This window comes from Dermacentor variabilis, chromosome 10 (genome assembly GCF_050947875.1).
Source record: "Dermacentor variabilis isolate Ectoservices chromosome 10, ASM5094787v1, whole genome shotgun sequence".
Lineage (NCBI taxonomy): Eukaryota > Metazoa > Arthropoda > Arachnida > Ixodida > Ixodidae > Dermacentor > Dermacentor variabilis.
The window spans coordinates 35663753-35691427 of record NC_134577.1 but is presented as its reverse complement, the minus strand read 5'-3'; the positions used below and the strand labels follow the sequence as shown (position 1 = coordinate 35691427).

The 27675-nt window shown below is 45.0% G+C and overlaps 1 protein-coding gene across 1 annotated transcript; it reads right to left on the bottom strand.

The window, feature by feature from the left end:
* Positions 1 to 1452: 1452 nt before the first annotated feature.
* On the bottom strand, positions 1453 to 27383 carry LOC142559488 (uncharacterized). Its single transcript, XM_075671080.1, has 3 exons — positions 27058 to 27383; positions 16967 to 17317; positions 1453 to 2200 (listed from the first exon to the last, which is right to left on the bottom strand). Exons 2-3 carry the CDS (start codon positions 17241 to 17243, stop codon positions 2013 to 2015), a joined length of 465 nt encoding a protein of 154 aa, XP_075527195.1. The 5' UTR covers positions 17244 to 17317; positions 27058 to 27383; the 3' UTR covers positions 1453 to 2012.
* Between the last annotated feature and the right edge of the window lie 292 nt (positions 27384 to 27675).

Below are 27675 nucleotides of genomic sequence, written 5' to 3'. Positions count from 1 at the left end.
TTATTTCGTAAACAATGCGCTCATTAACACCGATTTTCGCTGGGGCCCTGGATATGCTGTCTGCTGATTGTAGCATCACTTGATGGCGGTGAAATAAACCATATATTGGTATTTTCTTCTTACTAAACTGTTATTTCGTAAACAATGCGCTCATTAACACTGATTTTCGCTGGTGCCCTGGATATGCTGTCTGCTGATTGTAGCATCACTTGATGGCGGTGAAATAAACCATATATTGGTATTTTCTTCTTACTAAACTGTTATTTCGTAAACAATGCGCTCATTAACACCAATTTTCGCTGGGGCCCTGGATATGCTGTCTGCTGATTGTAGCATCACTTGATGGCGGTGAAATAAACCATATATTGGTATTTTCTTCTAATTAAATTGTTATTTCGTAAACAATGCGCTCATTAACACCGATTTTCGCCGGGGCCCTGGATATGCTGTCTGCTGATTATAGCATCACTTGATGGCGGTGAAATAAACCATATATTGGTATTTTCTTGCTACCAAACTGTAACTTCGCCATCAATGCGCTCTATAGTGCCTCTTCTCGCTGGTGCCCTGGATATGCTGTGTGCTGATTGTAGCATCACCTGATGGAGGTAAAATAAACTACATATTGATATTTTCTTGCTACTTTGTTATACAAATAAGGTAGTGCTTTTGAATGCGAAAGCAACATACCACCAACATACCTCGTGGACGTACGTAGCGTAATTGCGCTACGTACGTCCACGTCCTGTCCTTTACTTAATATCGTCAGTGCAACACTAAGCGCAATATAATCATGGATATAACTTATAGAAGTCATTACGCTTTCGCATTGAAATCACGTAAGAACATTTAAGTGACGTTTAAGTGGAATTTAAGTGAAGGGAAGCTACTATCTCGTCGCACATGCGCACAGCGATTCTGAAGGTCCGCTAAATTCATTTGATTGCGCGCACTGAATCCCACACACTCCCGTGTTCACACTCACAAAAGGATCAACATAGTACATCGACTGACCTGAGCACAGTTACATTTTAAAGGAATAAAAAAAAAAATGGGCAATATTATTTGCGCACCGCTTGGAACGAGGAGAGCGGAACGACAGACACAAGCGCAAACCTTCAACCTGTTTTAATGGTGGAAAGTCAAGTGGTTTATATACATACACGAATGTGTACTTACCTATACACGTTGTACTTACCTTAATGTGTACTTACATACACCCTGTACTTACCGATTTATTCTGAAGATCTTCAGTGTTTGCATGCAGTGTTTTCAGAGTGTTTATTTATATTTTCTTCAGATGCAGCGTTTCAAATGCATTTGAGTCGCTGCGTTCGTGCAATATCGAAGCTCCTGCCTAAACAGATCTTCCTCAACAACAAGGTGCTCGAACCGGCTGACGCCAGTGAGTGTAGAAGTGTCGGCAGGAACGTGAAGCGTACTGTACACAAATGCTAGGGTAAACATTTAAGCATATCCTTGAAACAGTGGGGATAGAAAATGCATTGGAACACAGATGCAGAAGCCACGGCAGGCAACGTCTTCGATATGGAGCTGGCGGTGACGCAATTCAGCAGAGATGCCGAATGAGCTGGAAAATAAAAGCGTCTCAATACTGTCCGACGGATACTTACAGCACACCTGTTAATTGCAGGACTCTCCAACGAAAGCGAGGGGCACGTAAGCATGTGTGGTTTAACAGTCCGATGAGCACACAGGGTACAAGGGGCAGCATGATCACAGAGGGTAATATCTTGGGCAGTGCTAGCGTCTGGCAATTGCACAAGGTCGCAATAAAGCATGCGCAGTGGGACAGTTCGATGAGCACACATGGCAAAGCAGGGAACCGCATCGTAACTGTCCAAGGAGCACCCGGAGTGTAGGCCTTCTGTGGCAAAGCTGCTAGGTGCACGCACAAAGAGCAGCAAGCTTTTGTCCGATGAACAGCAAACAGTCCGCTGAACACGTTGGGCACAATCTGTGGCACAGTCGTCCGATGAACAGGAAGGGCCTTAAAGATCAGTGGCAACACTGCCTGGTGAATACACGAGACACGGCGAGCGAGTGAGGTCGAGCAGTCCCACGAAGATACGGAGCACGAAAAAGCAGCTGTGGTAGAACTGTCCTGCCTGCTGAACACGGCACAGCAACACATCGTAGTCGTGCCGCATCCAACGACACCCGGGCATACCACGGGTCCCTGGGTCACAGAATGAGCACACAGCCTGGCTATAGTTCACGCTCAAATCACGACTATAAGACACAGGTAAACATTATCGACCCATTTCGCAGCTCGCAATTCTTGTTAGCAGTAAAAAAAAAAAAAACCTCAGGAGTGTCACTGCAAGCAACAACTTCATGAGCTATGGAATGCGCTTAGCCTTTACCCCCCTTCCCCCCTCGCATTCACCCACTTCCATTAAAAGTGTATCTCTCACAGTATGGCACTGCATCGGAACGTCTTCTGTGGACCTGCTCTGCCTTTGACATGTTCCGAAAAAGGACACTGCACTACCTGGGCGGGAACCGACCTGGCACCCTGCAGGAGTGGCTCGACCCGCTATCGCACATCGGGCCCAAGGACTCATTCCAGCTTTGGCGCGCTTTTCTGGACTTTTTCAGGCAAAAGGAAGGGCCTGGCCGCCTCTTTGCAGAGCCGACCTCGGGACCACTCAACCTCTACGAAGAAGACAGCACAGGTGCCCCTTCCCCTCCCCCATAGAGCACCCCTTTTCTGCCGCAAGGCTTCGCCTATTAAATGCAGAAATAAAGACGTTAAAGAAAAATCTAAACACTCTATTACTTGTTTGCTCATTTATATGTTCATTGACCCGTCAATGAGCAACTACTCAGTCCACTGAATACATATTGATATATGGATTTTTCTTGCTACGCTTTGGGATAAACCAGTACGGTTAACGTTTCAGCATAAGCTGTCGCTTTACCGCACGGAGTGCACCAGTACTTGCATATTCGCACGAAAGGCGTTAGAAGGCAATTGGGCACCAAATGCTTTCTAACAAGTTGCTTTCTAACAATGCGAAAATCCGGCGTTGTCGGCGGCGGCGCGACCTTAAGGTGGTACCAAAGGTGGCCGACGACGCGAATTGTAAAAAAAACACGTAAAAAATGCTTGAATTGAATTCAAAATTTCAGGATCGTTTCTGTAAACAAGAAAGATTGATTCCTTCAAAAAGAAATTAGTTAAATTTCAGTTGGGGCGTGAGACGAGCACGTCGCTTCGACGCCACGGTGACCCCATGGTTACGGTTGATTGAGGTTCTGCCTAGTTTGATGGAATATGGTTATAACGACATGTTTTCAGGACGGGACACAGAAAGAATACACGGAGGATAGACGCCGAGAAAGAACGCACAGAGGACATCGGCATCTTTCCTCCGTGCATTCTCTTAGTGTCCCGTTCTCAAAACGTGGCGTTACAACCATGTTCCATCACGCCAGCAACCAACTAGCGCACGTAAGTCTCTTAATTGTGCCCAGTGATTGCGTCACTGCACACGTCACGACACTGCCTACGTCACTGCCTCCCACGTGTCACTTGCTCTTCAGATTTCGTCGGTGCTGTGTCTACTGCGATGCCCTGCGAAGCGTCCACCTCAGCGGCAGCTGTGAAACATGGTTGCCCACGGAAGCACGCCTCAGAAGACGAAGCAAGGGAACGCAAGAGAAGACGACGTAGTCGCGACAGAGCTACCATTAGGCGTAAAAATAAAATTCATCGTACCGCAGCAAAAATGGTCCGAATGCTTCCAGCCTGTGGCCAGCGTATACGCAAACACACACGCCGATTCAGCAGAAGGAACTTTATGCATGTCGAAAACATCAAAGACATTTCGCCTAAGCAATTGTAATACTTTCGCATACCCACACGTAGGCAGTATTAAGTGTCGCTGTTGAACTTTTTGAAGCTCTATAAACAATTCTTTAGTACACTTCGCTAAGCACACTGAACTACATATTGGTGCATAGCAACGCTTAAACCAAGGGTAAACAGTCACTAGAACGCTTAAATGAGCGCAGCCTTTTTCACCCGCCTCTGTGGCACAGCGGCTACGCCGTGCCTTCGCGGACCACAATGTCGCGGGTTCGATTCTCAACCGCATTGCACATGGGTTCAGCATGAAAAAAAAAGTGTGCCTTGCGTTGCGAGAGTGCCAAACATCGTCATGTTGCGAAATCTGTGCCGCAACGCTCTACAACGACACATATGAAAGCCAGATAGGGGCTGGACCAGGATATATTTTTTTTTAACACGAAACAAAGCTCCCGTACATATCAGCAATGGTAAAGGCTTTAGCGGCGTTCGCTTTTATGGCTCAACGGAAAAGTTTCAGGCTGGTATTTCGCATGGCCGTGGTTCGAGCTCTAGCAGAACCTAAAATTATCTTTTTTGTTTCTTTTATTTTCACAAGGTGCATCTGATTAAAAATGCTATCTTATTTTATTCAAAGCCCGTTTTCTGTACATAGAGACACGCCTCCTGGTGATTTAGTGATACCGTCTGTCTGACGTACCGTAACGATCTATGTTTAAGATGGCACTAAATTTAGACAAACGTCAAAATAAGTTTAGACGAATACACCATTGGTTAAAAACTATATTTTCTTTAACATTGCGTTAATAGGTTGATATTTAGAAGAGAAAATGGTGCTCGAAGATCCTTTTTCTTTCAAATTTTGCATTAAAACCACAGGCCGCCCTTAAGTGGGACGTCACAGATTTCAAAATATTGTTTCGCTTTTTGGACTGTCTTGGCTCACTAAAAGTTGCTAAAGCTTGCTGAGTTCACTCTTTCGCTATATTAAAATGCGATATAACCATAATTACCGATGGAAAGTCGTCTTGGCGCACGCATCACACCCGTCTTTCGTCTTCGCGTCTTTTCTAGCTTAGCAGGCTGCCTCTCACAGAGATAGTGATTCTTTCTTTCTTACATCATAGCTGTCTGTGGCTGGGGTGCGGAAAAAAAAATGCGTCCGAGATGTTGACAAAAACAAACAATCATGTGGGCCGGTCCTGGTGACAGTGCGGAGAGGGCCCAAGCTCAATGGCACATATCCCTGTGGGTTCGGGGACCTGTAACGCGCCCTTGAACTGCCCTTGTCACACGTGGGACCCAGAGAGGCCCCAGGCACAAGGGTAAGAGCATATGTTTCCGAAAAAAAGCCTTTTGTAGAACTTTATCAAAAAGGACTCTTAAAAAATTCTCGGCACCAACCGCGCAAAAGCGGTGGTGCCACACTGCTCGTACGTTCGTCGTCGCGGTCTTCTTCCCCAGCTGGCTCCGTTACCACTCATCCTTCCAGCGTAGAATTTCACTTCTGTCGTGATGGGGAGGCAACGTTTACGGGGATATGAGCCATTGCTTAAGGGAGTATGATCATTTCGTTGTCTTACGGAACGGAGAGAGAGAGAGAGAGAGAGAGAGAGAGAGAGAGAGAGAGAGGGAACTTTACTTGACTTAGGGATTCGGGGCCGCAGGTCCCGGAGTTCCCGCACGACCCCAGTGCACTGCCTACGTGACGGACACATTTAATAACAGAGGTGATAGGCGAATGTATGTGCGTACTTATATCGCCACGATGACAACAGATTAGGACAATAAATGTGTTCGTACCCTCGTTGAACATTATCTGTGCCGTGCGCTAAACAGCTTCGCTGGTCATCGACCTTCACAGAGCGGAATGGCTCATAAATTTTACAGCGAAGCTGTTAAAGGCTAGTTTCGCCACTATCGTGTCCGCGTGTAGAAAAAAAAAATCTCAAAGACAGTACAATGCCGGGCCGACCCACGGCGGAAGTGAAGCAGGCGTTAATCACTTCCCATACGTGGGCCGATGCCGAAGATAATGCAATGCCGGGCCGGCCCGCGGCGGAGGTGCAGTTCACCATTAAGGGGTCCACTTACACATACACACATACACAAATTGAGGACGACGCAACGAGCTATGGAAAGAAGAATGATGGGTGTAACGTTAAGGGATAAGAAAAGAGCAGATTGGGTGAGGGAACAAACGCGAGTTAATGATATCTTAGTTGAAATCAAGAAAAAGAAATGGACATGGGCAGGACAAGTAATGAGGAGGGAAGATAACCGATGGTCACTAAGGGTTACGGACTGGATTCCAAGGGAAGGGATGCGTAGCAGGGGGCGGCAGAAAGTTAGGTGGGCGGATGAAATTAAGAAGTTTGCAGGGACAACATGACCACAATTAGCACATGACCGGGGTAGTTGGAGAAGTATGGGAGAGGCCTTTGCCCTGCAGTGGGCATAGCCAGGCTGATGATGATGATGATGATACACAGCTTCGCTGGTCATCCTTCTTCACAGAGTGGAAGGGCACAACGCTTTTCTTCTTTCCTTTTTATTGCGGAAGGTTAATTTACTAACAGTGCACAAATTGTTTGCGCGGGATGTGGTGTCATTAATACGGCCTCGGGGCACGTTTGCGAGCGAGCGTGTGCGCCTTGTTAGCTTCTACGCCATAATGACAGCAATTAATACGCTTTACTTAATCACCCCAACAGAAAAAGTCTTAAGGAATGCTTTCAATAAAGTTTTTCATTCATTCGTTCCCGGCAAATAAAACGCGTGGCGCAACAGTGGCGTTAGCGCAGTTCTCGTTTTTTTTTCTTACTTTAGTTAAGATTCTGCTCCCATGCAATAACAAACAAAAAAGTGGGGTTAGCGCAGCGGTTAAGGTGCTACGCTTCTGTGCACAAGGTCGCGGGTTCGATCCCGCCTGCAGAGGCTGCATTTCGATGGGGGGGTGGAATGCAAGAACGCCCGAGTAACACGCATTGCGTGCGCGTCAATGGTGGTAAGAACTAATCTGGTCACCTCTGCTACGGCGTGCATCATAACCAGGTGGTGCTTTGGCGCGAAAAATCCTCGAATTTTTTTTTTTTATTAAGCTTGCCGGAAGTTGGGTTCATCTGACAACTTCCGTCCACTCAGTTTGCATATGGCGCTCGAACAGCGGAGGGAGTTGGTCCGCAACCTGGCCTTCAGGGATCTAAGCACTTTTTTGCGTCTTTGTTTCAACGGTGTTTTGCGAGAAGATAAATTGGCAGCATCAGCGTAAGAAGAAACAAGCTTTGGAAAAGCTGCGAATTCTAGCTGGCGTTTGTTTAAGGGCCTAAGCACTACCGGCCATGGGCGGAACCAGATGTCGACGGCGAGTACCATTCCGACCTCTTCCCATTTATTTTTGTGGTGTTTCACTTTTTATAATGCAGTTGCTAAGATTTGCCAGTTGTTAATCTATTCGACGCAGGAATATGAGCCCGGTGCAATCTACGCCTGTCAGTTTCGGGGTGCCCTGTGGTTGCAAGCATTTGCAAATTTGTTGAGCGTACTGGGTATGTCTACTCAGAGGTTGAGGACTGCTCAAACGAGCCTGGAGTGAAATGCGAGCTAGAAGTGACAGTACGGTAGTTAAAAACAAAACAGAAACAAACGAAAGAAACTGCTTAGTGTATGTGTCAACAAAAATTGCTGGTTGTCTTATTTCCGTGTTGTTCGGCGACGTCTACCTCAGATTCATGATAGTGATCAAAAATAAATAAAGAGAAACGGCGGTTCCTGACATCTAACTCCTAACTTCACATCTTCTTAACTTCACATTTTCACATCTAACTCCTAACTTTACAGAAGTGGTGGTAATACTAATTTAGGCAATTATTGTTGACACCAAAACTACACTGTAATTCAAAGCAATGGAAGCATATTCCATGAGTAGTATTAGAGTAACTAATAAAGATTTATTTCATAATGCCTGTTGTAACTTCAGAGTTGGTGTCAGCTACGAGTGAAAGCGCTATCCTCTGCCAGAAATTCTGTGGTTCACGCCAGCTTCGAGAATTGGTACGTGCAGGGAAATACTTTGCTCTTGCAGTGAATGCGTTCCCGCTGTCAGCGTAAATACACACTACGGAAAAGTTGCTGGGGCAGTAATGCATGTCGTCGCGTATCTTAACGTCCGCATTTCGCGAAACATTGCAAGACACAATGCCTCTAATAAACTGTTACACTTTAAGCACTGGCCTCTCTCTATTGTGAAATCACTGCTTCGTGTTACAGCCACTTAAACAGCAATTATATATTCAGTAAATTAGATTTTGAAAATGAGTTGTATGAGTTGTTACTCCCTAAAAACATATTATGTACAAGCAATGTCCTGCCGTTTAATTAACCCCATAAGGCCAAAACACATTAAGGAAAATAAAAGCAACTTGATTTGTCGTTTTTTCAGGCCGTGGAGGGTACAGTAATACAAAAGAAGACTGATTAAATTGTTTTGGTAAACGTTTTAGTAATGATTTATTTAGTAATTACTGTTTTACACTATCCACAGCTGAAAAGTTGCTCCAGCGTATTAAAGACGCTAGTATAGGCGATAGGTCAGGTTCATTTGCTTGAATTTAATTTTTGGACTCTGAAACTCAGTGTCTAGTATATATAAAGGATACGTTGGGCGTTACGGGGTTAATTAAAGCTAATCTTTACGAGATAATAATTGCACAGTGAAGCCTCATGAGCTACGACACGCACGAACGCACAACTGTGGGACCCATTGGCCCGATCGATAGGAAGAGTTGACCACGCGATTTGCGTCAGACAGATATCAGTTTGACCGTGGCTGACACGCACGCGGGGGCCGCGAACATGCCTTCCTTTTTGATTCTTTTGTCAACTCGAAGCGCGGGAACGCTACAAGTTCGATTGAGCTCTTCAGATGACGCTGACGGATAGAATCGCGTAACCCGGCTTAACCTCGTTGTCTGCGAGAAAGCTCGAGAACTCTATAGTAGCCACTCCCGAAGCGCGACGGTGACAGCGAAAATCGCGAGCGACTCGGTATTGTGGCGGCTGGAAAATGCGCTCCTTTCGGACGCCTTATACGTCCCAGTGTGGACTATAGGCCGTAAAAGACGGCACTGCAGAAATGCTTCAGTGAATGCTCTTAAGACCAACCAGCCAGCAAGGGCATCCTTGGAGACGTCGCGAAAGGCGCACCTCGGAATAGATGCGTTTTTATTCTTCGAGCGTGCATATTAAAAAGTAGAACAGATATGGCGCTTCGAGAAATCTGCTTAAATAGGGACTGAACTTCGCTGCAGTTGCCCGACGAATCTAACGTCTAGTAATGTCGCGCATGCATTGTTCGTTCACGTAATTATGCCAGCAGCCGCTGTAGAGGCTAGCCAGTCCCACATATTGTGAGTGCAGTATCTTGCAGAGAGCATAGACAGCAGGCAGTACTGTCCGTTTGTCTCGCTTCCAGCTGCATTGCACTTTCCTTTGTATAGCAATATTCATGGCCACCTAAAAGGCGTTAACAATAGCACATAACTTAATTCACTCTTGCGGCAAAAGTAGGGTGTCATATGTGCGACATTAGAAGCTTTTACGCCACACCTTAAGTCTCCTTCCCGCAATTCGAACGTCTTCGCTGGACTTCCCGGCCGGTAAACTATACTGACTAAAAAATGGCAAGACGCGGGCAAAGTTTGCGGAAGCACCAGTTTCTTGAATTCGTCATGCTTTAGTTATGTTAAATAAGGTCGTTGATATATATTGAACTAAATATAGTGCAAGTACTTACTGAAATATACAAATAAGGCCTATGTCTTTAGTTCTGCTAGTAATCAGAAGGTAACGCGCACGCTAAAGAATCACAGCTGGCAAAAGATTGTTCCCCCGCTTTCTAGCTTTCTATCGCAATTTCTTTTTCAAAACGGCAAGTTTGCAGACTTGGTAGGCTACCATCGTCCAAATCAGCGTCTCTTTTTTTTTTTTCATTGCGTTGTCGCTGTTTGATTTCGGCAATTTCTTTGCACAGGACGTTGCCTGCACTGATATCGTGGCTTGCTTTGACCTTGGCTGCCGTTTTACCATATGTCGGTGCATGTGGTTGCGTGCAGGAGTGATCACCTGATCTCGTGAATACTTTCAGCTTGCGGCTTCAAGCTACAATTCAGGCCGCTTTTTCGAAGGCACCACAGAGTGACTGAAAGAACGCTGGCTGCTCCTTCTTGCACGACATTCCAGTGGCTCGTGGTTCGAACAACGCGAGCACGGACAGCCGGATCAAGCTGTGTTTCCCAGCAGACGAGGTGAGACCAATTCTCGTAAGTCTCTTGAAATAATTCCACACAATCAACATTTCACGAAACAGCTATGCGAAGTGCCTCGCACCATTTTTTGCTGTAAAACGCTTTCTTTTGCCTGCTCGCGAAGTAGGCGTATCAACCGTTAGACAAATGCTTTACAGTTGGCAGTCCAGTGCAGTGCACTAATGAATTTGATGTCAATGTGTGGGAAAAAAAACTAATTCGTTCCTATCACGCTGTATCACTTCCTCGTACGTAAACGTGGCCTTTGCCGCAGTAGCAGGCGAGGTAGTCGGCACTGATAATGCGGCTTGGTTAAGCGTTGGCTGCCATTTTGAGATTAGTTGACGCAAGTGACTGAGCGCAAGAGGTTTCACCTGTTTTTGTGAATAACTTTAGCTCGTACCTTCAGGTCGCAACCTTTTCGAAGGCGCCACAATTTGACAAAGAATGCTGGCTGCTCGTGCATGTAGGACTTCCCCGTGGCTCATGGTTCGAACAATGGGGTTGACGAACAGCCGGGCCAAGTTCCGCTTCCTAGGTGACAAGGTGAGCGCAATCCTTTCTATTGATTTGAAGTGAAGTAATTACGCTGAACTTTTTTTTGTGTAGCAGCTATGCGATATGTACCTTTTTCTGTAAAACGCGTTATTTTTCCTGCTCGCGAAGCATACGCGTATCAACCGTTAGACAATGGCACTACAGCTGCCAGTTCAGTGCAGCACGTCGCCGAATTTGATGTCGGCGCACTGAAAACGTAATCTGTTCGTTCCATATTCTGTAATTTGCTAGGGCGCATTCAAGGACTATGACAGGCAGCTTTACATTTGCCGACGTTTTGCCATTGTTTTTGCTGGTTTCTGCCGCGGCACCATCGGCGGCAAACATGCCGAATCAGGCGCATGCAAAGAATTGCAAATAATTAAAAAAATTGCGTTGAAAAAAAAGTTATGCAGGTCCAAGGCGCATCTATTTGAAGCGAAGCCTTACATATAGATACCATACAACCCTACAACTTGATCCTATGCACCGAGTAAATTTACGCACTGTTTATGCACAACCTTCACCTCGGACAATTTTTTTATAATTGTGCGTTACAGAGTTCAGAAGTTATCCCGGAATGCGAATAACCAATCACGCGGATACACAGTGTGATACATCTGCGTAGTGACGTCACGAAGTTGACGTACGATGCTTGTCGAGGCAAGAATACTGATGACAGGTGTACCCACAGAGAACTAGAACACATTTGCAGTCCCGCGTATACTCGAAGCAGCTCTAATCTTGAAAGAAAAAGATAGTTAGGCAGTTCTGCGTGGTCGGTCAGAGACGGCCGTCTACTCCCTGCTGTTGCCGCTACGTGCGGTGTTCGGTGTTCGCGAATACACTATGTTAAAATTAGGAGCAATCAAGTTAACGTTGCCCATGCTGCATTAAGGGTACATCCAGGGTAACTTATACCACATTGTTTATGCCTGTGCCTGCTTTCCTTGAGAATGATCCTTCAAGCTTTGCTTTGTGTGCAGTATGGGCTTTCTGTTAGTAGTTTCCAGGAACTGTATTTTCACTTCTATTCTCACATCCTTGTTTAGGAATTATTTGTGGATTCCCGGCCTTTCTGTTACATTCTATTAAGAACCTCTTAATATATCAGCATGCTTCTCAACAGTGATACGCTGAGCAAGACAACAAGGTTACGACACAAAGACGTTGACATGACGACGTGATGATGACTATGTCCCACGGCTATTTAACTGCTGTGGCAGGAAAAAGCTCGTGTGGTGTGTATAATGTTCATAATACAACATTTAAGCGAACAGCTCTTTTTTTGCATCTTTCGCAAATTTTTTTATAAGGTCTGTGGTCTGTCGTCGGAAGAAAAAGGCTCATTAATTTGTCCATTAGTTTGTTAGTTTGGTCGATCGGTTCATTAGTTGGCTCTTCCAGTCATTGGTTTGTTGGTTCGTTCGGGCTATTCGCTTACACTGGCGATCATCGCCGATGGTTTTGGGCAATATCTTCCTGCCACAGCACTTAAGTAACGCCACCGGAGTCATATTCACCATCATATATTCGTCATACCGCCGTTCTTTAATCTCATGGTTGTCGGGCTCAGCATGTCGGTGTCGTGGTCATCCACGTGTCATTGTCACTACGCCATCGTCGTTTCTGCTTCTCATTGTCCTCGTTATTTTGCTGTCATCACACTCCTGTAGTGATGATGTAATCGCCGTCATGTCGGCGTCATAGTCAAGCCTCGTCGCAGTCGTCACCGCCTTCTCTTCTCATACAAGAGAGGCATATCACCAGAACCCGCTTTTGACCTTAATGGAGCACGACTATCGGTCAGCCTTGAACACAAATTTTTAGGTATCTTGGACACAAAACTTAATTTTATTCCCCATTTGAAATATGTTAAAGCGAAATGCCTGAAGACTATGAATCCTGCTTAATCTACTTTCTCGAACAAACTGGGGCAGTGACAGGAGTTGCTTGCTTAGCCTGTATAAGAGTCTCGTACGATCGCGCCTCGACTACGGAGCCTGTGGAAATCCCTGTGGAAAGTCTGTATGCCGAGGGGAACGAATCGTACTTACACCTACGCGGAACACATCTAATCTTTTCCTACTTTTTGAAATGTAAATCGAATAACGAACATACGTGTTACTCAACTGTACTCAACTTGTATTCTGCAAGAATTTACCGTAACCGCCCATCTGTTCGAGCTCCTCTGTCTGTGCGCTTAGAGCAACTGCCCAATGATTCCCATTAACATTGCACCACCTTGGGAATGGCAGACTATCCAGTGTGATATGTCTTTCGTCGCAATAACAAAACATGCGCCTGAGGTGCACATTCATTCACACTTTCTCGAACTCCAGGCGAAGCACTCCTGCGCGGTGTTTTGCACACATGCTTCAAAGTTTACTTATGGTGTAGCTTATGCAGCACTCGGACCTTCATTTTCTACGTCCGGTGCATTAAATCCAAACACCAGCATTTTCACAGCGGAGGCATACGCGATCTTTTCTGCTGTGAAACATAATTAATTATATTAATTGATTAATTTATTTATTAGTACCTCAAAGGCCCCAGTGAAGGGGTATTACATCAGGGGGTGGAATTTCAGCAGCACATTGCGTCTATGGACGATCTGAATGACGATGAGTCGATCTGATCAACGATGGCGTTTGGCAGGCCATTCCAGTCCCTTGCTGCATGGACGAAAAATGAAGACAGATGCGCAGAAGTGCGAGCAGGAGGAGGGTAGACGGCCTTCCCGTGGTTTGTGCGATTGGAAATGCGATGTGCGGGGTTGATAATGGAGTTCAGAGATGGATGATAAAAGAATTTATGAAACAGACAGAGTCTGGAAATTTTTTGGCAGTTCGCTGAAGTTGGGAGATGAGCATTACATTTTAGTTCGGTTACACTTACATGATAGGAATAGGCTGAGAAAATGAAACGAGCTGAGCGATTTTGTACAGATTCGAAAGTAGTGGAAAGGTTATTTTGACGAGGGTCCCAGATCGCGCATGCATATTCTAATTTGGGACTGATAAGTGTAAGTAAGCAAGGGATTTCACTGATGGGGGTGCTAGTCGCAGGGTTTGTCGAAAGTAACCAAGGACGCGATTTGCCTCGTTAGTAACCTGTGATATATGAAAAGACCAATTTAGATCAGGTGTCAAATGGATGCCTAAATACTTGTAAGTTGATACTGAAGCGATTTCTGCATTCCCGATTAGATATTTTGAAGATGGTTGTGAGTGACGTCGGTGGAATGACAGCAGAGATGTTTTTTTCACATTTAAGGACATTAGTCATGAATTACACCAGGTTCGTACGCGCTGAATGTCGGACTGAAGAAACAAAATGTCATCGGTGCTAGTAATAGGCCGGTGGATAACGCAATCATCAGCGAATATGCGAATGTTAGAACATATGTTAGCAGGCAAATCATTAATATATATTAGAAAAAGAAGGGGGCCCAAGACGGTGCCCTGAGGTACCCCAGATATAACAGAGGAATAAGATGAACATTTATTAGCAAAGACAAACTGCTGCCGAGTAGTGAGATAGCTGCATATCCAATTAAAAACATGTTCGTTAAGACTGAGACAAGTTTTAGGAATAGTCGTTTGTGAGGAACTTGGCCAAAAGTTTTTTTCAAAATCGAGGAAGAGGGCGTCAATAGGAATGTTAAAGTCAATCTTAGAGCTAAGGTCGTTAATAAAGAGGGCTAACTATGTTTCGCAAGACAAACCTTTTAAAAGGCCATGCTGGTTAGGGTGGAAGAAGTTGATGGACACTAGAAATTTTATAATTTGAGAGAAAATTATATGTTCCATTAGTTTAGAAGTGATACATGTGGTAGATATTGGTCAATAATTATGGCAAGAAGATGAAGGCCCTTTTTTGGGTACTGCGATGACCTTGCGTATTTTCCACTCATGGGCTATAATGGCTGATGAAAGGGATTGCTGAAAGATATGAGACAATGTGGTGCTGGTTGCATGTTTTGTATTTTTTAACACTTTAGTATTAATTCTGTCAACACCAGCTGAGGCGGTTAATTTCAAAGAGTCGATTATTTTGACAATACCATCAGGTTCGAAGCTGAAGTCCGGCATAGGTGGAAAGTTAGAGGAAAGGAAATCGGGTAATTCGTTATCCGGTTCGTGAGTGAAAACTGAGCTGAATGATAAATTCAAAACTTCCGCAACGTCATGATCTTCAATTGGATTATTATCATCGTCACACAGTGTTATATTTCTGATGGGGTTAGGATTGATACACTTCCAGAATTGACGTGGGTTGAGTAGGTGACGTGGTTCCAGAATTGACGTGGGTTGACGTGGGTAGAGTAAAAGAAAAAAAAAATGAGTGTTTAGTTTTGTATACTTGTAGGCTATATGATCTTTCTGCTTCGTAATAATTTTGCCACGTGGTGGGGTTATTGTTTTTTTTGGCGGTTTGGAAAAGTCTTTTCTTTTTGTTATTCATGCGTTTTAACACGGAATTGAACCAAGGTGATTCATGGCGCTCAGTTACGGTGATGGTAGGTTATAAATTTTTCAATTAGAGCGTGCATTTTGTTTTTGAACAGTAGCCAATTAGTTTCAGGACTGCGATCATGAAAATCGGTTAGAAACCAGGTTCGGAATGCATCAAGGTCACTGTTGATGCTTTCATAGCGTCATTTGTCATAAAGTGTGATTGATTTAGTTATTTTCTTGGGGTGCGGCAAGGGGTTGAGAAACGTGGCGTGTATTACTGAGTGGTCACTGATTCCCGGCAGATTCAAGAGTGTATCAAGTTTTCTGTATGTGACGTTAGTATTAGGTCTAATATGTTCGATGATTGAGCATTCTGCCTTGTTGGGCTGGTGACCAGTTGGGTCAGATCAAAAGTGTGACAAGTATTCAAGAAATCGCGCGCATGAGAATTAGTCGTGCCAGATGGGTTCTGCCAATTAATTTCGGTAAAGTTAAAGTCACCTAGGACAAAGAGACAAGCGCGTGGAAGTTCCGAAGTTATCATATGAAGGGCGTTGTGGAAGGAAGGAATAAACGAAGCATCACTGTCTGGAGTACGATAGCAAGCGCAGATTGCTGTCGGCGGAAATGAGGCTTTAGAACAGATGAATAATATTTCGATGGGAGAGTCAATCGGCATAGCATGAAATTTCAGGCTGCGGTGTGTTTCTATTAGAACGCCACCGCCTCGTTTACCGATGCGGTCGCAACGGAAGATACCCCAGTTGCGGAATGCGGTCTGTACTTCGCTATCCGTTATGTTCTCATTTACCCATGTTTCTGTTAGTACGACTACACTGCTTTCTGTGGTGTTGATTAGGCTAGACAGAGCATCGCGTTTAGGCAGGAGGCTTCTAATGTTAGTGTAAACGACTGAGAGCGAGTTGGGAGTGCTTTTTTGGGTGTGTTTGGATGATAGCTGTGGCGTTCGAGGTTACACTGATTGCGATGCGCGATCGAATGCGTACGTATTGGTGCCGATTACCATCCTGTCGTGTCGAAGGGTAAACTTTCTTTTGTTGACTTTTAGCCGAATCTATGAGGTTTTTACGGGCAGTACGAGTGTTACGGGAGTAGTCTTCGGATACGCTGTGAATTGTACACTTAAAGTGTTTTCCGTCTGAAAGAACCAGTTCCTTGGCTTTGAAGTGTGCGAACTTGACAATAATAAGCCTGTTTTTTTTTTTCAGTATTGAAATTACCAAGCCGGCAGGCCCGTTCTATGGCCATAGGTTAGATTGTGAGATTTAGCTCGGATTTGCAAATATCGATAATGAGGTTCTCGGATTCGGCCCAGGTTTCGGGGTCAGTATACTTCACACCAAAGAATACGAGATTGGAACGACGGGCCCCGTCCTCGCTGTCGTCTAGCCTACGTATAAGGTCAGACAGTTTGCGTTTTATTGGCTGAGGCACTGGACGTCGTTAACTTGGGCTTTAAGGGGGTCCAGTGAGGCGCATTCTTCAATTTTTGTTAGTCTTGATTTTATCTCCTTAAACGCTTTCTCTTGTTGAGCCAGTCTTGTGTGAATTGATTTCGTCTCGTTTAGAAGGGTTGTTTGCCCGTTTTTTAACTCGTCCAACGCCTCAAGCAATTCATTGTGCGAATCTGTATTGACTGAGCGGGTGTTAGGTCCAGGATTTAGTTCAATGTCCCCACATAGCAATAGAGGGTGAAAAATGACATGTGCGCAGTCGCTTGCAATGGCAATACAACAAACTGGACTTGGCAGCACTATCAAACCAGCGTAACATGTACGCTTCGCAAAGAGAAGGTAAGGGTTGTTTACCTGCACGAAGTAAAGACGAGTCATCTTGACGTGACTGTCTTTGGAAGTGCTGCCGAGTCCACTGAAGGGGGTGTTGATTCCGGGGGGCCTTATACGTGGTGATGGCGATGTAGACTGGGATGCTGATAGTCCTGGGAGCACGAAAGGCAAGCTGTATGGCGATTCCCGGTGTGGCGCTGCGGGCCAGGAACGTCCGTCGTTCGGTAGATCCTGGGCCGGTGCAGGGCGGTGCGGCTGGCACCGTGCTTCCGCGATGGTGGCAGGATTCCAGGACCATGAAGTTCCTGCGTTCGGGACAGCAGCGCGGCAGGAATAAGAATCGGGCGACCGTGAACAGGCAAGGAAGAGCAGCTGCACGAAGTGAAGGCGAGTCATTCTGACGTGACTGTCTTTGGAAGTGCTGCCGAGTCCACTCGGCAGCACTTCTCACAATCACTTCTCACAATCCAACCTATGGCCATAGAACGGGCCCACCGGCTTGGTAATCTCAATACTGAGAAGAACAGGCCCATTATTGTCAAGTTCGCACACTTCAAAACCAAGGAACTGGTTCTTCCAAACGCAAAACACTTTAAGGGTACAATTCACAGCGTATCCGAAGACTACTCCCGTAGCACTCGTATTGCCCGTAAAGACCTCATAGATTGGGCTAAAAGTCATACAAACTGGTATAATAAAGGCTGTCATATTCACATATTCATTAAGCGTTGTTAGTGGCATGTCAAGTATACGAAAACACAAACTCTATCCTTTATGAAGTCTCCAACCTTCTATGCTCAGCATACATGTCGAACCAAATATTTGTTCTTTGTTGGGTGCCTGGCCATAGAGGCCTAGAGGGCAACGTAGTTGCTGACGAAAGGGCTAAATCTGTAGTTTTTTGTGATGCCAACATTAATATACCTGTACAGTACACAGACCTTAAGCCATTTTTACGATGTAAACTACGGAAATATTGGCAGAGGCAATGGGACACTCGGGTATCCAACAAACTGCACCTAATCAAACGAAAAATAGGGAACTGGATCTCTGAGAACACAACAAGACACCAGGAAGTACTGCTCTGTAGATTACGAATTGGCACGCCTACAGCACTCACTCGTATATTCTAATTGGAACTAACCCTCCAACATGCACTAGGTGTGGAAGTAGTCTTACAGTCCTTCATGTTGTCGTTCGGTGCCCACAATTAAAAGAGGAGAGAAAAAAGTTCTTCCCTTCCTTATACCTTCATAATATACCTTTGCGCCCAGTCTTCTTTTTAGGCAATGACCATCTATTTAATTTTAAATCAGTGCTGAAGTTCTTAGAAGAAACGAATACCATAGAAACCATTTGGCCAGGCTATTTGTAGCACAACCTCTGCTTACAGGCTGTAGCTGCAATGAAGTCACTTACAGAGCACATGCCTCGCAGCCCTTGCGCTGAAGGGCTATGCAGAGGCACTAGTGCTGCTATAAATGAACACGTTTTAATATCTAATCCTTCACAACGTACTTTTAACACCATATGACTCACTTTTCATTGACATTATTTTAATAGATACATATTTCACACCATTTACAGCGAATATTTTAGGCCAATATACAGCCACTCGATTTCCACCATATTCAACTATACTCATTACCATTCATCACCAAGTGTCATGGCGCTCTTTGGTCATTTCTGGCCCCTGCGCCAAAAAACAATGCCCATCATCATCATTAAGACGGGACATACGTAGACAGGCAGGCGGCTACAGCAAAGTGGAGGATAGCGTAAGCATAACGTCGTACACGTTTTATATGTATTTAAACCCTTGAGCAGGAACTGCTAGAAACATTGCGCACTTCTCACGCGCACAATGCAGTTTGCGTATGTTTCCCTCTCTCCACCTGGACAGAGTTCCTGACTAGAAACATATATACAAGCGATGTCTTGTCACTTAATTGACCGCCAAGGAAAATTAAACCAACTTGTGTAGATTTGTTCGTGGTCGTGGGGAGTGCAGGTGCCGACAAACGTAATTAGAACACAGGACTTGGATGGCGGTGGCAACACTTAGTGAATAACGAAAAATAACGTTGACACAATAAAGTGAAACAAAACAGACAGTGATTATTACCGTGCTCGGTATAACTTAGGGCGCCAAATATCTTTTTGGGAGCTCGGTTTAGCGGAGGCAAGTACGTACGTTGTGACACTCTCTTTCAGAAATGCGTAAGCGCAAGAAATAATTTTATCATACATTAATAATAAAAACGAAATAAATTCCTAAGAAATCTGGTGAATAGTCAATTCTACTATAAAGTCAACAGTGCAGTATACTTACCGACAGCGACGCATTAGGCGCTACTGTCGCAGATATTGCTCAGTCATTTAATGACTGCTTTGTTAATGTGGGCACCACCACACAATGCAACCAGGGTGCCAATGGTACAGAGTTTGTTTCATTTTTTACATCCGTCTCAAATAAACACATTTGTATTTCCGGGAATAACAAAAAAGGAAATCATAGATACTGTAAAGCTTGTGCCATCAAATAAGGCCGCGGGTCACGATGGTCTACCTGTAAGCTTATTCAAAAACAACATCGACGTCTTGGGCCTAGTGCTTGCAAAGTTCCTCAATGAACCCGCTCTATCGAGTACATATCCTGACCAGCTCAAAATCGGAAGGGTGGTAGCAATATACGAAGCAGATAGCCCAAATGACTCAGCCAATTACAATGAAATAACTATTTGATCATGTATTAATGCATCCTTCGAAAAATTGATTGCAAAGCGCATCACAAGCTATGTTTAAAAATACCGCATGCTTTCTAACAAACAAGTTTTCAAACTGGTTACTCTGTTACAACTGTCGTAAGCTCCCTAACAGAAATTATAAACCAAGCACATAACGAGAACTACTTCGCATTCGGCGTATTCTTGGATATTAGGACATCGTTTGACTCGGTGTATCACAGCACACTATCACGAAAATTAGAACATTGTTTTCTGAGGACAAGCACTTGGCTTTTTTTTCGCAGGTATTTAACAAATCGCTTACGTAATACGTAGTGGTTAGAGCCATAGACTTTTCACTAAAAACAGTGAAAGCGGGCGTTCCACAAGAGTCGGTACTGGGTCCAATACTCTTCTCTCTATTCATTAACGATTATCCTAGACAACTCAGATTGTGTGTTATACGCGGATGACACAGCTCTGATAATTCTGCGGCAGTCACTACAGCAATTGAATAGCTCAAGGTGAGCTGCCGAATACTTTAGCATGATTTTAGCTGAAACTTCAAGAATACTAAGTATGTAGTATATACTTCTAATAAAAAAAACTACTACTACTAAATGCAACTTGTACCTGGGAGACACACAAATCCAACAAATTAGTAGTCATAAATATCTAGGAATAAGTTTTGACTTGTTACTACGCTCGGCTCCACATAATGAACAATTACCTAAGGAATTGTTAATGATTGCGATATCTTATTGAAGGCGCGGAGTCATTTCTTCCTCAAAGATTGCGTCTAATTTATTTCAGGATTTTCCGTTGCTATTTAACATATTGCATAGGATCATGGGGTCCCACCTACACCTCGTACATTGATCCTTTAGTCGAAATTCAGAAGCGTGCGGAAGAATAAATGCATCGGCTGCTAAGGACGCGTCCTCTACATAGCGTTTTGCACAGTTAAATATAATGCCACTTATTCACGCTCGGGGCTGTAACGCGGATATACTAATCCACAGAATGCTAACCACCAACAAGCCAGATCTCTTGTAAATATTTATCACGCCTATAAGGGACGCTAGACAAGCTGAACATAATAAATTCAACTTTCTGAAAACTCGTAACGTGTACGGTCAACGTTGGCTATCATTTGTCGGTGCAAAAATCTGGAATAAGATAACCAGCTTCATTAGAAAATTTCCAGATGCTGTTCCATCATTAAAATATCACTTCAAATTATACATATAAGATTGCATACTTTTGCTTGTTGCTTTGGATTGCAATTTATCTGACTTTTATGGTATGAATCCAAAACTAGATACACAGGCTAATGATCCAGATGATACTGACAATCATATTGTATTGCACTATGCCGGAATAAACATTTCTTTTCTTCTTTTTTTTTTAGTTCACAGACGAACAAAGAAAGCGCTTATTAATATTAATATTTATATTTTTATTCTCTTATGAACGAAAAGTGTAATATCCAGAGTAATTTTTTTCCCATTGTCTTAAGTAGAGCGCAGTAAAACATATTTTGAACTTGGTTCTTACTGTAGTCCACATTTAGCCGAGTTTTAGCGGATTTTGGGTGGTAGTATCGCGAGTTAGTTCTTTGGTGGGGGCTCGACTTGCGCATTTTTTTAAACATTTCTAGTTGAAATACTGATGGGAATAGAGGAGTAAAAGGACAGGCACTGAGGATAGGATAGTATAGTAAGAGAAAGAGACTATTTACATATTTGCAGCAGAGCCACTAGGTAAATGTTTTTCCACAGTTCACCTGCGGAGTGGCTTCCTCAAGAGGGTTCGTCACCCAGCACCACACACCGGCAGTGTTAGTTCACATAAACTCAGCCCGGTGGCGACGATGAGCATCAATACTCTGGGTGTCGCGGTGACGCTTATCACGCGTGCGCGGTCACGTGTACAGCACATTTGGCTTTCCTTTTTTTCTCTCGTTTTGTGTGAAGGGAATCGCCAGAGGTAATTGATTGCACGTATCTATCACCGCATACGAAAGGAGTCGCACCATTCTTTACGAAGGAAGATTATTTGCAAGTTGGCTTCTGAAGTTTCAAGTATGGAAGTTTGCAACAGGTCCATATTCATAAGCATTCTGTGCAATAAAATTGATTTTTTGAACCAACTATACTGTGCCAATCGGAAAGTTGTAGGAACTTTGCGAACTTCACTGAATGCGCTTTCACCTCGTTTCAGCAGCTGGACAAGAAACGACGAAACAGTTCTGAGTTCTTGATTGCGCATCATTCAATTCGAAGGGGTAGGAATAATCGGTGTGGATCCATTGGCTAACGCTAGTTCGGGGACCATATTCAATATACATTTGCAAAACTGTCGGTACAAAATTGCAGCTAATACATAACATGACACTTAAAAAACTTGTGTTAGAGTATCAACATCGAAAAAGAAAGAGAAAAAGATGGAAGAAAGGCATTACAGATGTTGGGGTAAGGCTCTTCAACTGATAAATATAATGAAATTGGAAAATATAACACCTGAGTATAAGCACGGTTGAACAGAATTACGCAAGAACTGCAGAGATAAAAGCACAATGATCCATCAATTACCGCAAATGTACGGGGGTGCAAGCCAAATACAGAGCGGCGTCGTCCTCTCCATTCGAGTTTCGGGCAACATGTGACCTGCGAGAGTACTTGTCATCCTGAAGGGAAAGAGAAACCGCGCTTGCGCGTTCCCTTTCCTAGATATTACGATTGTACGTACTCCAAACTACAGATAGGGCCGACGTCTTTCGTTTTGATCGTGATCACAGGATCACACACAAGCTAAAGAAACGCAAGTGGCAAAAGCTTGCTTCCCTCCCTCTCTCTCGCTTTCTACTGATCAAAATTTCCGCATCAAAACGGCAAGTTGGCCGAGTTGGTAGGCTAACGTCTTTGCCATGGTTTATTTTCCGCCGTTTGGTTTCGGCGGGTTCTCGACATTTGAACGTTGCCTTCGCGGCAATAGTAAGCGATGTAGCCTGCACGGATATCGCGGCTTGCTTTGATCTTGGCTGCCATTTTGCAATATGTCGGTGCATGCGCTTGCCTGCAAGAGACCTGACCTGCTTTCGTGAATAGCATAGGCTTCTGGCGTCAGGCTGCAACTCATGCCGCTTTTTCGCAAGGACCACAGAGTGACTGAAAGGATGGCTGCTCATTTTTGTAGGGCATTCCGCCGACATTCGTTGTTCGAACAATGTGGGGACGGACAGCCGGGTCAAGCTACGTTTCCCAGCATGCGAGGTGAGACCAATTCTTGCAACCATTTCGAAGTAATTCCGCACTTTCAACATTTCGCGTAGCAGCTGTATATGACAGAAAAAAAAAGCTAGAACAGCTTTTCGCTGTAAAACGCTTTTTTTTTCCTGCTCGCGAAGTAAGCTTGTCAACCGTTATGCAAATGCGCTACAGTTGCCAGTTCACTGCAGCACGCCAGTGAATTTGATGTCGACGTGTCGGAAAAATGAATTCGTTCCTTCCGCGCTGTATAACTTAGGCCATTTCCTGGTGCTTCAACGTTGTCTTTGCCGCAGTAGCAGGCGATGTAGCCTGCACTGATAACGCGGCTTGCTTTCGTGTTGGCTGCCATACTGCCGTTGGTTGGTGCATGCGACTTAGCGCAAATGAATTCACCCGTTTTCGTGAATAACTTTAGGCAGTGCCGTGTGGTCGCAACCTTTTCGAAGGCGCCACAATTTGACTGAAAGAATGCTGGCTGCTTGTGCATGTAGGGCTTCCCCGTGGCTCATGGTCCGAACAACAGGGGGACGCACAGCCGGGCCAAGTTCCGCTTCGAAAGAGACAAGGTGAGCGCAATTCTTTCTATTGATTTGAAGTAATTACGCTGAACTTTTTTGTGTAGCAGCTATGCGATATCTACCGTTTTGACGTAGAACGAGTTCTTTTTCCTGCTTCCTAAGTATACGCGGATCAACCGTGAGAGAAACGCACTAAAGTTGCTAGCTCAGTGCAGCACGTCGCCTAATTTGTTGTCGGTGCGCTGAGAACATAACCTCTTCGTTACACATTCCGAAACGCAATTCAAAACTTGCTAAAGGGAATTTAGGGTCTATTGCCGGCATCTTTATGTTTCGCTATGTTTTTGCTGATTTCTGTCGTGGCACCATCGGTTGAAACCTTGCCGAATCAGGGATACGTCAACAACGAAAAATTGTGCAGAAAGATAAATTACAATCCTAAACAACTAATGGTGACGCGTGCAATTTAATGACATCCTATGAAATGAGTCAATTCACGCAATGTTTATGCACAAATTTCATTTCGTGCAATTTTCACACTCGTGCTCTACACCGTTCAGAAACTATTCCGAAATGCAAACACAAGATTGCCGGATGCACACTGCGACCCATCTGCAAAGCGTTGCCACGAGTGTGAGGGCGACGTGTGGCGCTCGTCGGGAGAAGAGCGCTGATCACCGTTGTGTGCATTGAGAAGTAGGAGGCATTTTTATTCACACGTATTCGGAACATATTCGAGGCAGTTATAATCTTGAAAGAAAGCGCGGTCTAGCAGCTCCACGTAGACGGTCACAGACGACCATGTGCAGCCACAATGTTTTTGAGAGTGAACATGAGAACACGTGGGTTTCCGTATTGTCAGTAAAGTTTAGCCCCGAGAATCTGTGCGCATGTGCCGCGTGTCATTGCGTCACGCAAGCCCGTGCGTGTCATCTACTGCACGCGTACCGAAATAAGGTACGCTTAAAGAGCGGCAACACTGTTGAACTAGCAAATGCGTTCCGCACGACGTATGAGTACACTTGAAACTATGTTAACGTTTGTCGACGTTCCCAAGATCATTCCTTGTTCAATTCCTAAAATTTTCACTACGAATCTTCACAATGGGATCAGTTTTTCTGACGGTTGGGTCATTTCAGTTGCGTACAAGATCGGATAAAGCCAGAAAAATGCTTTAGATTGTTTCGAAACGGCTTCGCTTACACTTATCGAAACACAAAACTTTCAACCGCGAGTTTATGCGTGTAATGCGCAAGTATTACTCTATTTCCCTACTCCCTGAACAAACCAAACAATAGCAGTAGTAGATCCTTTTCATGACATGGGTTTCGCTACTACAAGTAAACTTGATTTATCTTGAAAACAACGAGAAATTAGAAGCTAATATATATTACCTACATTGATGAGGCGAAATCTTCCTTTACATCCGTGCCCTTATGTTGTTCTGTCTGCCTAGCTAAAAACAAGCCTGCGAAATTTACATACACTTAAAATCTTGAATATGCCTCCACAATATGAAGCTCACATCAGAGTTACTTAAACCCACTGCAAAGCTTTTGGCAGAGAGCCATTGCACAGTTTTCCACGCCATGATCTCAAGACAAAGCCTGCATTATATACCGTTCTTTATTTTTAATTTTTTACACCACGGGAAACTTCTGATACCATAGCTCGGTATATGCCACGCATGCGTATTATACTTGAGGGTGCATTGTAACATTAACCTCCTGTCTTCGAGGATGTATATGCATATACATCACATTACCACGTTGATTAGATCAGCTGTTGAACCTCAGCATGACCCGTGTATCTTAAGAAGAGAGGCGGGCATAGACCTTTGCACATGGGATATTCACAGCCCTCCTTCGGTGCCCTTGTGCAGAGGTCACAAGATAGTGACCTCTGCACTATCTTATCCAAGCATTCAGCAACGAAGGCCGCATTTCTGATGCCCAACATAGGCGGTCAACCAAGTGCAACGACAGATGAAGAGGACGCGCTTGTGGTAGCTGCAGTCGTGGATATAACCCGATTCAGACCGGGAGGGAAATTGAGGAGCTGCTGGATGTGGATGCTTCCGTTGATACCTTGCGGGGATGCCTCAAGGCTGTTGGAATTCAAAGGTCTGTGGCTGCGTCGAATCCCGTCCTCACATGCTTCGAACAAGGCTTCATGAGTGCAATTTGCCGAAGTGAACGCCTCGTGGACTTCCGATGACTGGGGTCGAGTAATCTTCCCGGACGAGTCGACGTTTTCAACACGTCAAAACCAACGCGTGCTAGTGCGGCGAGCAAGAGGGACACGGTGAGAATTATTTTTTTTCCGACCGCTCTTTATTTTGTGTGAAGGACTAAATTTGATATGATTTCCATGCAGTTACGAGCCAGCCAATGTGCAGGTAGTCGCCGCGAGCCGACGCACCTGCGTGAACGTGTGGGGCGCGGCGTTTAAGGCGTCGCCTCGGGCCACCGCACCACATCAAGGGCGCCCTTCGAAGCGCTACTGTAGCGAAATCTTGGACGTCTACCTCCCCACTTAAGCCCACACCGCTTTCCCCGATGCTGATTTTGCGTTCCAGCATGACCATACGCCGGTGCGCATTGCGAAGGTTGTGAAAGAGCACTTAGAAACCCGTAGAGTCCACCTGCTCTCCTGGCTGGCCACGAGCGCTGACAAGAACATCTGCGAAAGTGTATGGGGGCGCAGCCACGGTGCGACACCCGATTTATTCGGTGACTGTGGCCGAGGATATGGGTAGCTGTTTGCCAAGAGTGGGGAACATCTTACAGCAAGTGACCCTGCCCTGTGCTCAATACCGTCTGGAATGGCCGCAGTTGTTGCTGAGAAAGGAGATATGACAAAATATTAAAGAATCAAGCAGCGAGTAATTGCTATTTACATCTGTCGCTTTTCCAAGTGTTTCAACATTTCTTCATAGGTGCGCAAAATAAAAGTTTGGATGTTTATGTTTATTTGCTTCTTTTCTTCATTGTGTGACTGAAAGAACCCTGGAGGACCAAAAAAAATAATTAGGTAACTATTTCCTGGTAATTAAGGAGGAAGCGGGAATAGATGGAAATACTGGGAGCTTAGTAATTAGGGTAACGCTAACGAGTAGGAATACAGTTAATTGGAAGCAACCCAATTCGGTTTAGTCATAACATGGTCACCGCCGAGGAAAAAACCTGCTAGCAGACGACAAACAAGCGCTCCGACGACGATGTGCTTGAATTCATGGTGCCGGGCAAGGGCACGGATATTGTCATACACTGGATTGCTGCGTTCGTAGTACAGAAAGCCACTTGCTCCCGTGCTCACGTTCAAAAAGATCGCGACTGTACAGATGGCTTTACTGTCGGAGGGAAACACGCGAGCGCTTGGCTCAACGCCCTGTACAGGAAGCGGCGAAAACCATGCGCGAAACAACGCAGTAGGAGTGAATGCCGCGCGTCGTCTGCTACCGAACCACCCCTGCACTTTCCTAGCACGCAGTCACCCTGCACTGCAATCACGTCAGGAGCCCACCCAGCCCAACGCTTAACGGATAAACATCGCGTGTACTGCGACGCGTGAAACATAGGAAGCACAATACTCACTTCTACTGCAGTGGTGGAGAATGCGAATAAGCAGCAGGAGAGCTATGTTGTTTCATATGGTATTTTCTGAGAAGCCACTTGACCTCGCTATGCTGCGTCTCGAGTGAGCATTTAGCGAATGGAAACATTCACAACACCGTCGGCTACCGCGAATTTTCGGTTTGCTCGTATACATTGGTTTCTACCCCAATATACCTCGCTTGTATTTCGGTACAGCGATACCTTCGAAGGCCTGATTGATTCAAGAATGCCACCTGTGCACGGCGTTTCCTAGCTTCGACCAACTCGACAGACTGAGTGCGACGCAGCCAGACATCACTGAAACGTGCCGTGCACAGCAGTGCCGAAAGGAAAGTGCAGTGCGACTGGTTTCGTTGAGTCATACGCCATGCTCCATCCACGAAACGAACGCGTGTTTCCGTCTGTCGCGTGATAACGCCCGATCGCGAAGCTTCCTGCAGAAAACCGGCGCTTCGTGTGGCCAAGACTGTTCTGAAAGCTCGATTATTTTCACGCTCTTACCGTCCAGACGGCTGGCAAGTCAAGCGCAACTTTTATCCTTCAAATCAGGTTCATCGCAACCGCAGCTCGAGAGGTGAGGGCGAACGCCGCGCGCTG

What these genes read in the sequence shown, in the direction of transcription:
- LOC142559488 (XM_075671080.1), bottom strand. Translation starts at nt 17,243, where the DNA reads ATGGTCCTGGAATCCTGCCACCATCGCGGAAGCACGGTGCCAGCCGCA. An exon ending in CTCGTCTTTACTTCGTGCAG is followed by an intron (nt 2,201 to 16,966) that starts GTAAACAACCCT and finishes TCTGTGACCCAG; the next exon opens with GGACCCGTGGTATGCCCGGG.